Here is a 14536-nt window from a genome sequence, read left to right as displayed (position 1 = left end):
GAAAGATCCAGAAGATTCCAGGCCCCCAGCCTGCACATGGACATGGGCAGAGCCTGGTGCCCACATTAAAAGCAGCCCCCAGAGCTACCTTTCCCTGCCCCTGGGTCCTTGCAGGGGTGTCCTGAGGCTGCTACAGGCACTGCAGAGGACACACGTCAGCCTAGCCTCTGTGCCGATGTGGGCATGTGGGTACCAAGGCCCAGACCATGGGAAGTGTGTGGGGGGGTGTTCTTGCCTAGGATCACCTGGAGGTCGGCATCTTTGTTTCCTTTTGATAGAGACACAGGAGGGACTCCCCTTGTGGTCCAGTGGCTGAGACGCCACACTCCCAATGCCGAGTGGGCCTGGATTCCATCCCTGGTCAGGGAACTAGATCCCACACGCCACCACCAAGACTTCTCAGGCCCCCACTAAAGACCCCACATGCTGCAACTAAGACCGGTGCAGCCAAATAAGTGAATAAATATTTTAAAAAGAAATTAAGCCATAAGCTGGGATACAGAGAAGTTAGTAACCTAAGATGCATTAAAGAAAGAAAGAAAGAAAGAAAGAAAGAGGAGCAGGAATGAGACAGGCACTAGCACAAATGGGGCAAGGTGTGTGTGTGTGGGTCGCTGCTCCCGGCAGGGGTGAGCAGTGGGTAGTGTCCAGCACCCCCACCCCACTCCCCTCCCTGGGTTGTGTCCATCCTGATCTCCAGGACGGGTGGCAATGGTACCTTCCACGGCGAAAGGGACTTTGCAGATGAGGTTAAATTAAGGGTCTTGAGATGGGGAGGTTGTTCTGGATTTTTAGGGTGAGCCCAACATAACCACAGAGTCCTCACAAGTGCCAGAAGGGTCAGAGTCAGAGAAGGGGGTGTGGTGACGAAGTACCTCTCACCGTGCAGAGGGAGGTAGGCACCCCAAGCCAAGGGATGTGGGCACCACCAGAAGCTGGGAAAGATGAGGAAACGGGTCCTCCAGAAGGAACACAGCCCTGACCGCCCCTTGATTTCAGCCTACGGGGACAAAGACTCGTTTCCGACTTCTGACCTCTAGAACCAGAAGCTAATAAATCTGTGTTGCCTTAAGCCACTATGCTTGTGGTTTACTGGTACAACCGTTGCAGTGCTCTCTACGGGCACCCAGCTCTTAACTGGCAGAGGTGGAATTCGAAACCAATCTCACGGAGCTGCTTGCGGAGTTGAAAGTTCTGGATCTTCTGGGGTATCGCTTAGAGGTGTGAAGTGTGGAATTATTCCAGGTGCTTCATCCTCAAGTTCGCTGGGCTGTATGTGTGTGTGTGTGTGTGTGTGTGTGTGATGTAGAAGTGAGTCAAGAAACCAGGAATTCTACTTTCATGAGGATTAGGGGATCTGGTGAATAACTCCAGCACTGACAACTCAGGCTGTCGTGAGAATTAGTGAGTTAACCCCCGTGGAGCAGGGGAGCAGCAGGGGAGCCCAGTTAACACAGGGCAGGGCCTGACACATAAGGTGAGTTAACACGTATTACATCTCTTTCATGGCTACACACCACCAGCGTCAGCTCCTCTCTCTTCCCTGCTCAAGAACCTTCCATGGCTCCCCAGTACTCTCAGGATAACATCCAAGCCCTTTATGTGACTGAGAACTTAGGGTCCTGGCTCATTTCTCCTAGTGGGTCCCATACTCTGGAACCCAGCAGACTGCCCCCTAAGGAATGTCGCTCTCCACCTGACTCTAGAAGCATGGAGGGGTTAGCCACCGGAGTCACTAACCTTTAACCCACCTTTAACTGGAGTCACTAACCTTTAACCCACCTTTAACTGGAGTCACTAACCTTTAACCCACCTGTAACTGGAGTCACTAACCTTTAACCCACCTTTAACTGGAGTTACTAACCTTTAACACCCTTGGATGAGGTGCTCTGCACTCTGGGAAAACTGGAAGAACAGGCCTTCAGATATTTTCAGGCAAAAAATGTTACCAGCCCAAATTCTTGCACCTTCTTCTGCTTCGAAAAGCACTGAAGTCATTAACTAAGGTATCCGTGCCTTGTGACTAGCAGCAAGCTTCTAAGGAGATATCTGTTGGGTTGCCCAAATCCCTTTTGCAAAATTACTGATATGCTGGTATCAGAACCTGAGAACTCCCTGAGAGGCGGTCTCATGGGCCACAGGACTCAGCATGACCCCAGATAAAATGGAAACTCGCAGGTTAGCCGTTTCTATTTTGGTCAAAAGACAAAAGCACTCAACCCTCAGGGGCCAGGTTTCAGGAACCACCTGGGCCCTGCTGAGAAAGCCTTCCTGTAGCTCGCCTGCCTCCTCTAAGCACGGCTTGTGAGATTGTCCTAAACTTCCCCCACAGCCAGACAGGCACTGGCCACCATTGCTGGTTACCCACTTCCCCTTCTGGGCCCACCCTGCCCTGCTCTGCACTACTATAACATCTCGTGTTCTGGCTTTTTTTTTTCTTTTTACTGCACCCTGCACCCTATGGGATCTTAGTTCCCTGACCAGGGCTCCAACCTGTGCCCCCAGCAGTGGAAGCGCAGAGTCCTAACCACTGGACCACCAGGGAAGTCCCGAGAGATCTCATTCTTCATTGGTCACTGGGCCTCCGCCTTCAAGGAATACTCGTGATCCCTGTCTGTCTGTTTCTCTGCTCTCTTGTCTTTGCTCTCAAGGAATCTGAGAGCTGAAAACCCTAGCTATTGGGGCGCTTGGAAATCCTGAAGTGCAAGGGACGAGAGAAGCGGGCTTCAGAAGTCCCCGTGATGGGGGGGCGTTGATGAAATATTATTTAGCCACGGAAAGGCACGAAGCATTGACCTGTGCTACAACGTGCTATCATGCTAAATCACTTTAGTCGTGTCCGGCTCTCTGTGACCCCATGGACTGTAGCCCAGCAGGCTCCTCTGTCCATGGGATTATGCAGGCAAGAACACTGGAGTGGGTAGCCATGCCCTCCTCCAGGGAGTCTTCCCCACGCAGGGATCGAACCCATGTTTCTGACATCTCCTGCACTGGCAGGCAGGTTCTTTACCCACCTGAGAACATGGATGAACCTCAAAAACATCACGCACAGTGAGAGAAGCCAGACACGAAAAGGCACACACTATTTATATGAAATGTCCAGAAGTGCCAAATCTATAGAGAAGGGAAGCAGTTTGGATGTGGCCAGGGGAAGAGGGAATTGGGAGTGTCAGCTTAACTGGTAAGGGACTTCCTCCTGGGGTAGTGAAAAAGTTCCAGAATGAGGTAGCGGTACTGGTTTCAAAACACTGTGAATGAGCTAAATGTCCCTGAACTGTACAATTTAAAACGCTTAGGGAATTCCCTGGCCCTCCAGCGGGTAGGACCGGGTGCTCTCACTGCCGGAGGCCCCAGGTTCCATCCCTGGTCGGGGAACCAAGATCCCACAAGCCACGACGTGCCGCAAACCATAATGCAATCAAAGTCAAATAAAGTACAACTTAAATAAAGCACAATAAAATAAAGTGAAATGGTTAATCTTATGTGAATTTTATTTCAATTATAAAAATATCAAAAGAGGTGGGAGCTGAGGGAGCGGGTGGCTGGCACTTCTGGGTCTCAGGGAGGAGACGCTTCCTGTGGCTGAGGGCGGACGGGCCGGGGGCCTGGACCCTCGGGTCCTGGGGACGCAGGAGGGGGGCCGGGGCCCAGGCACCTGAGTAGTGAGAAGGGAGGAAGCCAGGAAGCCGAGAGCTGTTCTGTGGGAGAGAAAAGAAAACGGTCAGAGGAAGCAGTGGTTTTTGGGGAGGGAGGTTCTCCTGACGGGGACGTTCTCTGAAGGATCACCCTCCCCACTCACTCCCTGGCTGTGGGGAACGAGGAGGCCAGTGTGGGCAATATCCAGGCACCAGGTCCGGGCCTGCCCCCGCCGCGTCCACACAGAAACGGCACCCGGCAGAGCGGGCACCTGTAGATCTGGGTTCTCGGCCCCAAGGAGGTAACAGCAGGGAGGCTAGACCACAGGGGCTAGAAACAATGGCGCGTGCTCTGGAAGAGGCTGGAGGCCCGGACTTCTGGGTCCCCCAGGGAGGAAGGATGGACAGAGCCGGAGGCTCAGATTTCTGGTTCTTGGGGAGGACTCCCCGTCTGGGAGGCTGAACGCTGAAGCTAGAAAGCTGGAGGAAGGGAGCCAGAGGGCCCTGGGAGCTAAGCCACGGTCCGCTCCGAGACCGAACGCGCAGTTAGTTTGAGGGTGAAGTCCCGGGACAGCGGGACAGCGGAGGTCACCCTCTTGACCTGACAGTGTTCTGCTGGCGTTCGATCATGGACTTTGGCTCTGCTGGGGAGCAGAGAGTCCCGCCCCCACCGCTCAGCCTTCTTCCCCAAACTCTCACGCGGCCCCAGGACCGAGAGAGCCTGAGAGAGCCTGGACCGGTGAGCGTCTGGCAGAGGGGTGCGGGGGGTGCGGGGGAGGCGGTGGGGGCGGGCAGAGGTTGGCACTGGGGGAGGGGCTGGAGAGACTCAGGAGCTGGGTGGGGGCAGGACAGCCAAGAGACACTGGGACATCAGGATAAAGGACTGTGCAAAAAAAAAAGCGAAAGTGCCCCAAGCAGAGAGCTGGTGTTATCATCCTGAACACTTGCCCACTATTTATGCCTGGGAGCCAAACAGGGCCTCAAAGACGGTCCCAGAATATGACACACCTAAACCCTTAGGGCCGGTTCCTCACCTGGGACAGAGACGCAGAGGCAGCGCTGACCTCAGTCCCTTCCCCTCTCCTCCCCTGCAGACCCCGGCATGTGGGGATACTTGTGTCTGCTGCCCATCTGCCTGGCCTTCGGGGCTATTGCTGGCATCTGGACCGTGTGAGTGTGTGTCTGTGTTCTTCCATTTATTTACTTATGTTAGGCTGTGCTGGGTCTTCGCTGCTGTCCGCAGTCTTTCTCTAGCTGCGGTGAGCCGGGCGACTCTTCTTTGTGGTGGCTGCTCTGGCTGCAGAGCGCCGGCTCTAGGCGCTTGGGCTTCAGTAGTTGCAGCAGGCTCAGGAGTTGTGGCGCACACGCGGGTTTTGTCCCCGGCAGCATGTGGGATCTGCTGGGACCAGAGATGGAACCTGCGTCCCCTGCATGGACAGGCAGATTCCCACCCACTGTACCACCAGGGAATGGACGGCGTGAGTGGTAGAGGCAGGAGACATGCCTGCGTCTGAGCCAGGAAGGGCTGGGGGCCAGGACCCCGGGTCTGAGGGAGGAGGGGCCGGGGGCCAGGACCCCGGGTCTGAGGGAGGAGGGGCCGGGGGCCAGGACCCCGGGTCTGAGCGAGGAGGGGCCGGGGGCCAGGACCCCGGGTCTGAGGGAGGAGGGGCCGGGGGCCAGGACCCCGGGTCTGAGGGAGGAGGGGCCGGGGGCCAGGACCCCGGGTCTGAGCGAGGAGGGGCCGGGGGCCAGGACCCCGGGTCTGAGCGAGGAGGGGCCGGGGGCCAGGACCCCGGGTCTGAGGGAGGAGGGGCCGGGGGCCAGGACCCCGGGTCTGAGGGAGGAGGGGCCGGGGGCCAGGACCCCGGGTCTGAGGGAGCAGGAGCTTGGGGCCTGGACCCCGGGTTTGGAGGAGGGGCTGAGGGTCTGGACCCCCAGGACTGGAGGAGGGGCTGGGGGCCTGGACCTCTGGGTCTGGATGAGGGCCTGAGGGTCTGGACCCCCAGGTCTGAGGGAAGAGGGGCTGGGGGCCTGGACCCCCGGGTCTAGAGGAGGGCTGGGGGCCTGGACCCCCGGGTCTGAGGGGGGTGGGCTGGGGGTCTGGACCCCTGGGTTGGAGGTGCTGGGGGTCTGGACCCCTGGGTCTGAGGGAGCAGGGACTGGGGGCCTGGACCCCCAGGTCTGAGGAAAGAGGGGTTGGGGGCCTGGATCCCCGGGTCTGAGGCAGGAGGGTCTGGGGGTCTGGATCCCCGGGTCTGGAGGAGGGGCTGGGCACTGGCCTCCTGGGCCTGAGAGAGAGGGAGCGAGGAGCCCGGGTTTGTGCTGGAAACAGAAGGAAAAGGGTCGTGGCAAGCCCTCGTTTCACCTTGGCGTCCGGCCCCCAGGTTCTCGCTGGCTGTGGTTAACAAGGCCGTGAACCTCACCGAAGGCTTCCCGTACATCAGGTAGTCAGGGCGCAGGCGGGGAGGCCGGGGTCGGGAGGGAGCAAGGAGGTGAGCCTTTATCTTCCCCCAGTGTGTGTGGAAACGCGCCTCCCCAGAGCTGCATCTTCAGCCAGGTGCTCAACCTCGGAGCCGCTTCGGGTAAACGCTCTGCGCATGCTTTCCATGAGGTGCTAGCCCCGCCCAGCCAGGACCGTCGGGGTCCCTGCCTCCTCCGCCCCACCAAATCCTGGAGTTGGGCTCCCACCCCTGGACCCATGCCCTATCCCCAAGTCTGGGGCTCCCGTCTCCCACCCACTTCCCTCTCCTCCCAGGGGCCTGGATCTGCATTCTCCGTTACTACCAGCTTCGGGACTGGGGCGTCCGAAAGTGGCCTAACCAGGTGATCCTGTGGACGGGGCTCCTCTGTGCCTTGGGCACCTCCATAGTGGGCAATTTCCAGGTGAGACGGAGTAGGCCAGCCCGCCGGAGTGTGGGACTACAACTCCCAGCATCCTCCGGGGCGCAGAGTCCTCATCGAGAAGGGCTGCTCCCCGCACGGCCTCCTGGGACTTGTATTTCTCTGTGGCTCTTGGGCCGTGGATGCAGTGATGAGTTCCACTCTCTGAGTAGAGATCTCGCAGGAGGCTGTTTGTAATCATTCTGTGGACCCCTAGGAGTCTGGGGTAATTCACTGTCGTACCCCTCCGTCTAATGATGAAATTTCTCGGTTTTCTTTTTCTTTTTTTTTTTTTGGCCGCACCGCTCGGCTTAGCGGAGGATACTAGTTCCCAGACCAATAGAACCCAGACCCTTGGGGGTGACAGCGCGGAGTCCTGACCGCTGGATCGCCCTGTGGATGTGTGCTCACTCTGTAGGAGGCACTAGCTTTACATTGTGCTGGGTTATTTTAACCCATCTCCGCAAGAACTCCCGGGAGGTTCTTTTTGGTCAAATGCCGGAGATATTTCTTTATTACCAGGTTCTTGGTGGTCAGAGATGAACCCAGATTCCTTGATTCTTAGAGCCCACATTCTTAACCACGAAGCTCAGTAGGTATTGGTAGAATAAGTAAACGGATGAGTGATAGGAGAAATCTTTCTGATTTATCTTTTTATTTTTCTATTGTGATTACCTCTGACGCCAAACTTCTCCTACCAAAGGGCCAGGGGAGCTTCACAGTGTTTAGACAAGAGGCTGCCTACAACTTAGTAAAAATTCCACATCATATTTGCATAGCAAATCATTCACTCACTGATGTATTCCCGTGTTCCTTAACTTTTCTTTTTCTGTAATCATTATTGCCCTCCACTCAGAAGCTTTTGTTTTTTTCTTTTTTGGCTACTCCACTTGGCATGCAGGATCTTAGTTCCCCACCAGGGACTGAACCTGTGCCCCCTGAGGTCGAAGCACTGAAAGAAGTGAAAGTGTTAGTTTCTTGGTCCTGTCAGACTCTGTGCAACCCCATGGACTGTAGCCCACCAAGCTCCTCTGTCCATGGGATTCTCCAGGCAAGAATACTGGAGTGGGTAGATGTTCCCTTCTCCAGGGGATCTTCCCCACCCAGGGGTCACACCCAGGTCTCCTGCATTGCAGGTAGATTCTTTACCGTCTAAGCCACCAGGGCAGCCTTGAAGTGCTGAGTCCTAACCAATGAACCACCAGGGAATTCTCCATAAGCCTCTTTTAGACATTTTCTCCTGATCATCCCTTTACCCATGAAATGCTGCTGCTGCTGCTAAGTTGCTTCAGTCGTGTCCGACTCTGTGCGACCCCATAGATGGCAGCCCACCAGGCTCCCCCATCCCTGGGACTCTCCAGGCAAGAACAGTAGAGTGGGTTACCCATGAAATATTTCATATTAAAAATTTTAAGTATAATACAAATGATATCAGTAAGGCACAAACCATTGCAATATTTAAGTTTTTTTTTTTTTTTTTTCAGCCTCCAGGAGCCAATTTTTACTCCCTTCTTGCCTGGAGAATCCCAGGGACCGGGGAGCCTGGTGGGCTGCCGTCTATGGGGTCGCACAGAGTCGGACACGACTGAAGCGACTTAGCAGCAGCAGCAGCAGTGGCAATAATCTGCTCTCTCCCACCAAGGCTGAGAATGAAGTATTTATTCTCCTAATATTTGCGAGGCTCTATTATGCCTCCCAGGTGGCACTAGAGGTAAAGAACTCACTTGCCAATGCAGGAGACACAAGAGATGGGGGCTTGGATCCTTGGGTTGGGAAGATCCCCTGGAGGAGGGCATGGCAACCCACTCCTGTATTCTTGCCTGGAGAATCCCATGGACAGAGGAGCCTGGTGAGTTACAGTTCATGGGACTGCAAAGAGTTAGCCGGGACAGAAGCCACTTAGCACACACCATGTGCCAGGCACTGTTTTAGGGACAGAGGTGCCAGCAGGAAACAGCAGCTTTAAATGGGGGCCCTCGTGGGTGGAGCGGACAATAAACAGCCAGTGCACCGAATCAACACGCCTGTCGCTGGGTATGGCAGGCAGTCTCCCGGCACAGCCCGTGGTGGTGGGCCTGGCCCCTGGCTCTCCGCACGTCCGCCCCTCAACTCTGCGCCCTCCTCCTCCCAGGAGAAGAATCAGCGGCCCACGCACCTGACAGGCGCCTTCCTGGTCTTCTTCGTGGGGATCTTATACTTCTGGCTGCAGCTCTTCCTCTCCTGGCGGATGAAGAACCTGCCCCAGCCTGGGGCTCCCTGGATCGGGCCACTCCGCCTGGTGCTCTGCAGTGCCTGCTTCATCCTCGAGGTGGCCAGTATCCTTCCCTGGAGTGGGGGTGGCTCTCCGATGGGGTGGGTCTGCTCTGCGCCATCCTGGGTGCCCCTTCCTTCTTCAGCCTCGGTCTCCGTCCAGCATTACAGAGGATTGTCAGCTAGTCCCGGGTTGGAATCCCACCACCTCAGTGTACTAGCTGGGGGTGGGGGGTGGGGAGGGGGGGCCTCCTCTTCTTTCCTAACTTCCTGGTGCTTTGGGTTCCTCATCTATCAGATGAGGATGATGGTAAGGAATGTGAGGAGTGAAGGAGCACGTGAGGTGCTTAGATGGGTGCCTGGCACAGAACAAGTGAACAGTCAATGTTGTGACTGTGCTCCGTCGTGTCTGACTCTTTGTGACTCCCATGGACTGTAGTCCGCCAGACTCCTCTGTCCATGGGATTCTCCAGGCAAGAATACTGGAGTGGGTTGGCATGCCCTCCTCCGGGGGATCTTCCTGTCCCAGGGGTCGAACCTGCATCTCTTAGGTCTCCTGTATTTGCAGGCCAGGTCTTTACCACTAGCACCACCTGGGAAGCCACGCTAGCAGCTTGAAACGGTGGAGATGGCCGTGGTTTCTCCCCCAGAAACTGACGTGTTTTACAAATCAGAGCTGGTTGTCACACGTTTACCAGCATGCCTCTGGGTGGAGCCTCGACTCCAACCCGCTTCTCGAGCCAAACCAGTCTCGGAGTCCCAGTTTCCTGTGGAAGGGCCTTGCCTTTATCAGAACAGTGATTGCTACTGATTAGCAGAGTGCCCTGAGGGAGAGCGGGGTCAGCCCTGGGGCCGACTGCCCCCCGTGGGGACAGGAGGGAAGGGGTGCCTGAGTGGTCATGGGCATCCGGAAGAGGCTAGGGGGATCCAGCGAGGCCCTGGGTGGGCTGCCCTCAGTAGATCCCTTCGGAGACTTGGATCCACTTTCCCAGCAAATTGGAGGTGGTGATCCGGTTTCCCAGAGCAGCGGATTGGATCCCATGAAACGGGCGGGAAGGGCTGCTCCTGAACTCAGCCTTCTGCAACTGCAGCTGCAGAACCAGCGCAGGTCCTCCGTGGTGGCGGGCGAAACTGACCACGAGGTCCAGGCAGCCCCTCTCGAGCCCCGCCTGTGCTCATGATCTGTTTGGCTACAGGGTCCTCGTCCTGGGGGCCCCAAACATCCCTTGACTGTGGGGAGGCGGGGGAGATGGGACTGTAAGATGGTCAGCTGAGCGTGGTAAGGGCTGGATGGCCACGGAGGGCTCTGAGACATGCTATGCTTTGAGCTGGTCTTGCAGAACTGGCCTGTGTTGGGAGGTTGGTGCCGGGTGGGGGGGGGGGCTGCCTCTTCAGGTACGTGGTTGCGGGGTGGGGGTGAGGGGGGAGGAAAGCTGCCCAGGGGAGGCGATAAGGCTGCTGGCAGGGCCAGAGGTCAGGCTCTCCTGCGGAAAAGTGAGGGGTTACAGGCTTGGGCTTCTGCCTGAGGGCAACAGGAAGCCCCAGAAAGCTTGTGAGCAGGGGAGGTACAAGGTCAGGGCTGGGGTCAGCACTTGTGTTTGGGGGCTCACATTTTGTCTGAGGATCAGTGGGGCTAGGGGATGGTACTGGCCTTCCTCACTGTCTAAAAATCCTTGAATGAACGAAACAATGTCTAGTCTGATCTAGGAGAGATGAGTCGGAGCTGGGTTGGCCAAGAGGAGGAGCACTTCAGTGAGGTGGGCGGTGGTCCCAGAAAATGAGGGGCGTCTCTGCCAGGCCGGAGCTGGGGGTGTATGTCGGCCAGTGGTCACAGAAACATTTTATAAACAGCTGGGACTGCGGAGCTGGAGAAGGGATAAGGCTGGTCAGCAGAGACGCCAGACCAGAAAGAGATGAGAAAGACAGACAAGACTTGGAGTGACCAGCTGGCCAGGGGGCGGAGATGGGAGGGGGTTGGGGCACCGGAGTGGATGGGGTAGTCATGGAGTGGGGACTCCCGGCAAGAGGAAGAGAGTTTAGGAAGAAGGTGAGCCTTTGCTTGTGAGTGAGCAGGAGGGGCTTGTGAGCCACAGGTGGGGGGAGAAAGTTGCAAGCACAGCCCCAGGCTGGTGGGTGGGGCGCGAGGGCAACTTTAGTGTTAGTTGCTCAGTCCACACGACTGAGCCGACACGACTCTGTGGCCCCATGGACTGTAGCCCGCCAGGCTCCTCCATCCATGGGGATTCTCCAGGCAATAATACTGGAGTGGTGGTCATTCCCTCCTCCAGGGGATCTTCCCTACCCAGGGACTGAACCCAGGTCTCTAGCATTGCAGGCAAATTCTTTAGAGAGTACCGTTAGGACACCCCAAAGGTGGGAGGATTTTTGAGACGGTGGGAATGCTGCCACAAACAGGAGGAACGTGCGACGGGAAATGTTTGGGAAGCGACTGAGACAGAGGGGGCATGAGGAGGGCCCCTTTGAGAGCGTCTGGGAGGAGTTGCCAAGGAGGGGGCAGGCTGCCCGGTGAGAGGGGCTGCTCCTGCTGGGGCGAGCTGGGTGTGGCAGGGGCGGGCTCCGCCTGTCGGGCCCCTGGGAGTCCCCCTCCTCCCTGTGGCCGTGCGCCCTTGACCCTGGCCCCAGTGGTCGTCCTGCACTCCTGGTCCATGCGCTCCATCTCAGCCATCTGCGAGTGGGTCGTCGCCATGCTGCTGTTCATCCTCTTCGGCCTCCTTGCCGTGGACTTCTCCCGCCTGGACGGCTGCACCCTGTGTCTCCAGCCGGGCTCTGGCAGCCTCCGCCCCCCGCCGGACTCCCCCACCTCCCTGCACGTGCAGCTGTGAACAGCCGTCCTCACACCTCCTGTCCCTGCCGTCCGGTTCCGCCCCCGCAGTCGGGGCCACCCAGGAAGCGAGAGGCCAAGGCCAGCCAGCCATCCCTGATCAAGGATATTTATTATTATTATTATTGTTAATTTTTTGTTGTTGCTGCCGCCGGCGGAATCAGAGACACGGACGCAGGCAGGACCACGCGAAATCAGAATTCCTTCCGGAGAGCAAATCCGTACAGAAGGTCATGGGGGGAGAGGGAGAGGACTGGGGGGGCGGGGGGGCCCAGGAAGGGGGAGTTGGGCACACAAGGACAGACGGCCCTGTCCGTCCGGATCTGCTAAGCCACCCCAACCAGCCCCGTCCCTCCCCCACCCCACCCCGCAGAGAGACTGATCAATAAATAAAATAATAAATTAATCAATAAATAAAATAGAAACGGCTCCCCCACCCGCAGTCCCCCCAGAAACCCCCCCTTGTTGGGCATGGCCCCCCGGAGCCCCATCCCCAAAGGGCAGGGCCGGGTGTGTTGTGTCTCCCCCCTCCCCACGGATGCCTTGGGGCCTATTTACAGATTCACAGTTGGGGGGGCAGGGAAGGGGGGTGGAGGGGGTGCCCCTCCTTCCCCGGCCCCCTGGGGTCAGGGCAGGGGGCTCCCGTTGGTGGCCAGGAGCTTCTTGTCCTTGGGGGGGCCTCGGCGGGGAGAGCTGGTCAGCTCCGGGTCTGGGCGGCTGGGCGCGGGCTGCAGGCTTCGGGGTGGGGTCCCGGCGGGCCGGGTCTGGGCTCCGTTCTTCTCGTCTGTGCAGGGGCGGAGTGGGGGGGGGAAGCGGTCTGGCTTCAGGAAGGGGTGCCAAACCTCTGGTGGTGAGGGGGTGGGGGGCGGCTGCCAGGGGTCACTCATGCCAACCACCACGAGGCCTGCCTGCCCTGCACCAACAGGGCGCAGCCCTCCAGCCCACGGCCGTGGAGACCAGACCAAGCCCCAGGCAGTCCTGGTGGGCCCAGCTCAGGAGACAGCCGAGACTCTGGTTACTGCACTCTCCGAGGCCCCGTATCGGGGCCAAAGCGCCCCCTTCCCTTTGGGAGCCCCCAGCAGGTTGTTCCGGCTCTCTCAGCAGTGCCTGCATGACTGGGCCACTGGCCAGACCTGGCCAGGGCTGGTTCCCAGTGGTCGGGCAGCAGTTTCCATGGAGCCCGAAACAAGGCCTGAGGTCCCGTACCAGAGACCACCCCTTAAGAGACACTGACGCTGGAGGCCATGCTGCCATAGCAACCCCCAGGGCTGCCCCTCTCTGGGGCTCAGTCGGAGGTCCCTGCACTGCCCCACTCCCCGTATAAGGCACGTGTCTCAGACCCCGGGTCCCTGTGGGTCCTACAGCTCTGGAGGTGTGCCCTTTAAGAAACTCTGGTCGTCAAAGCCACCTTTCCTTGGCAGCCGGGTCTAGAGAGGTTCAGGGGGCCTTCCTGGCTTCTGGTCGCCCTGGAGAAGCAGACTAACAGGGCAGAATTCCTCTACTTGCCTATCGGGGCGGCCCTCCACTCGAGGTTAGCCCTGTTCATCTGTGTCGGACCTCTGACCCCAGGGCTGCGTGATAATAAACTGATGTTGTTGGAACCACAGAGTTTGTTTGTGACCTTGACCTCCTTGATCCCTGGTGGCTAGGGGACTCCCCTCCTGATGACCAGGTGGGCACAGAGAAGCCCGTTCCCCCTGGAGCACAGACCTCACCCCCTCCCGGGGAGAGGCCCGAGGCTGTGAAAGCCAGGCCCAGCAGGGCCAGAAGGGTCTGTGAGACAGAGACCACCTTGTCCTGGTTTTAGCACTGACAGTCCTTGGTGTCGGGAACCTCGGGATGGCTGGTTGCCCTCCTCCAGAACATAGTTCAGGAGCCTCCGGTGGCAGGGAGAGCCATCACCTCCAGAGACCGGTGGCCCCTTAGGGACCCTGGAGGTCCCCTCCCTCCGTGGCGAGGCCTTCTCAGGCTCGGGAAGGCCTGGTTCCCTGGGAGCCCTGCAGCTGAAGCCTCGCCGGTAACACAAGCCCCTGTCCCACTTGGCCACCAGAAGTGCCCCCTCCACCCCACTGCCCTGCCCCCTCGGGTGCCCCAAGTGCCTCCCACCTGCCAAGGCCTGTACGGACGGCTGGTCGTGTGTGCTCAGCAGCTGGGCCTGGATGGTCTCCACCACCCGCTTGAACCGGCGGCTGGGACCTGCAAGGGGCAGGGCAACAGACCGATGAAGCAAGATCCATGTTTTCCGGCAAGCGGGGAAAAATTCAAACATGAACAATGTTCTCCACCCGTTTGGGCCTCCTCTCCTCCTTGGTGTGTCTCTGTCGTGCGCCTGCATTGAGCACGCCTGCCTAGGAGGTAACCTTCCTAACCCTGACGATGACCCATGACCCACGACTCGCTCTGCACCTGGATCGTGCAAACTGTCAGTAACGCGTCATTTCATGTATGGCCCTCTGTCTCACAAACGCATATAACGGCGTGTGGACCGCTCATGAGCGGAACAGTTCTCAGACTTTCTGAGCAGCTGCTCCTGGCTTATAGTACTCAGTTTGACTCGAATAAAATTGTCCCATTTTTTTCTTCTTTTAAAAGTTTTATTTATTTTTGGCTTCACTGGGTCTTCCCTGCTGTGCGTGCCTTTCCCTCTAGTTTCGGGGGGCGGGGGCCACTCTCTAGTTGCGGTGCTCACTGCAGTGGTTTCTTTTGTGGCAGAGCACGGGCTCAATAGTGGTGGCAGACCGGCCTACTTGCTCCGTGGCATGTGGGATCCTCCCGGAACAGGGATTGAACCTGTGTCCCCTGCATGGGCAGGCAAATTCTCAACCACTCAACCACTCGACCGCCAGGGAAGTCCCTCCATGTTTTTCTTAAATCAACGGATTCATCTTTTCATCTGCCGTGCTGGGCTAACTGGCTGGATATGACAGGC

General features: G+C 57.9%; 2 protein-coding genes across 4 annotated transcripts in view; one reads left to right on the top strand and one right to left on the bottom strand.

The window, feature by feature from the left end:
* The first annotated feature begins 3772 nt into the window (after positions 1-3772).
* On the top strand, positions 3773-11989 carry TMEM150B (transmembrane protein 150B). 2 transcript variants are annotated; one of them, XM_043437064.1, is made up of 8 exons: positions 3774-3937; positions 4244-4374; positions 4730-4805; positions 6020-6079; positions 6150-6217; positions 6391-6518; positions 8647-8830; positions 11409-11989. In XM_043437064.1, the coding sequence occupies exons 3-8, from the start codon at positions 4738-4740 to the stop codon at positions 11606-11608; spliced, it is 708 nt and encodes a 235-aa protein (XP_043292999.1). In that variant the 5' UTR covers positions 3774-3937; positions 4244-4374; positions 4730-4737; the 3' UTR covers positions 11609-11989. The 2 variants fall into 2 exon arrangements, with proteins under 2 accessions (XP_043293001.1, XP_043292999.1); XM_043437066.1 differs by lacking the exon at positions 4244-4374 and having other exon boundaries at positions 3773-3937.
* BRSK1 (BR serine/threonine kinase 1) overlaps positions 11701-14536 on the bottom strand; it is a 21070-nt gene continuing 18234 nt past the window's right edge. For both annotated transcript variants that reach the window (XM_043437062.1, XM_043437063.1), the window contains 2 exons: positions 13714-13803; positions 11701-12391 (listed from right to left, as the gene is read on the bottom strand). In XM_043437062.1, the coding sequence (XP_043292997.1) occupies positions 12234-12391; positions 13714-13803 (248 nt within the window). In that variant the 3' untranslated portion in view covers positions 11701-12233. The remainder of the gene's footprint in view (positions 12392-13713; positions 13804-14536) is intronic.

This window comes from Cervus canadensis, chromosome 18 (genome assembly GCF_019320065.1).
Source record: "Cervus canadensis isolate Bull #8, Minnesota chromosome 18, ASM1932006v1, whole genome shotgun sequence".
Taxonomy (NCBI): Eukaryota; Metazoa; Chordata; class Mammalia; order Artiodactyla; family Cervidae; genus Cervus; species Cervus canadensis.
Note: the sequence above shows the minus strand (reverse complement) of the source record. Positions and strands in the feature narration are given on the sequence as shown.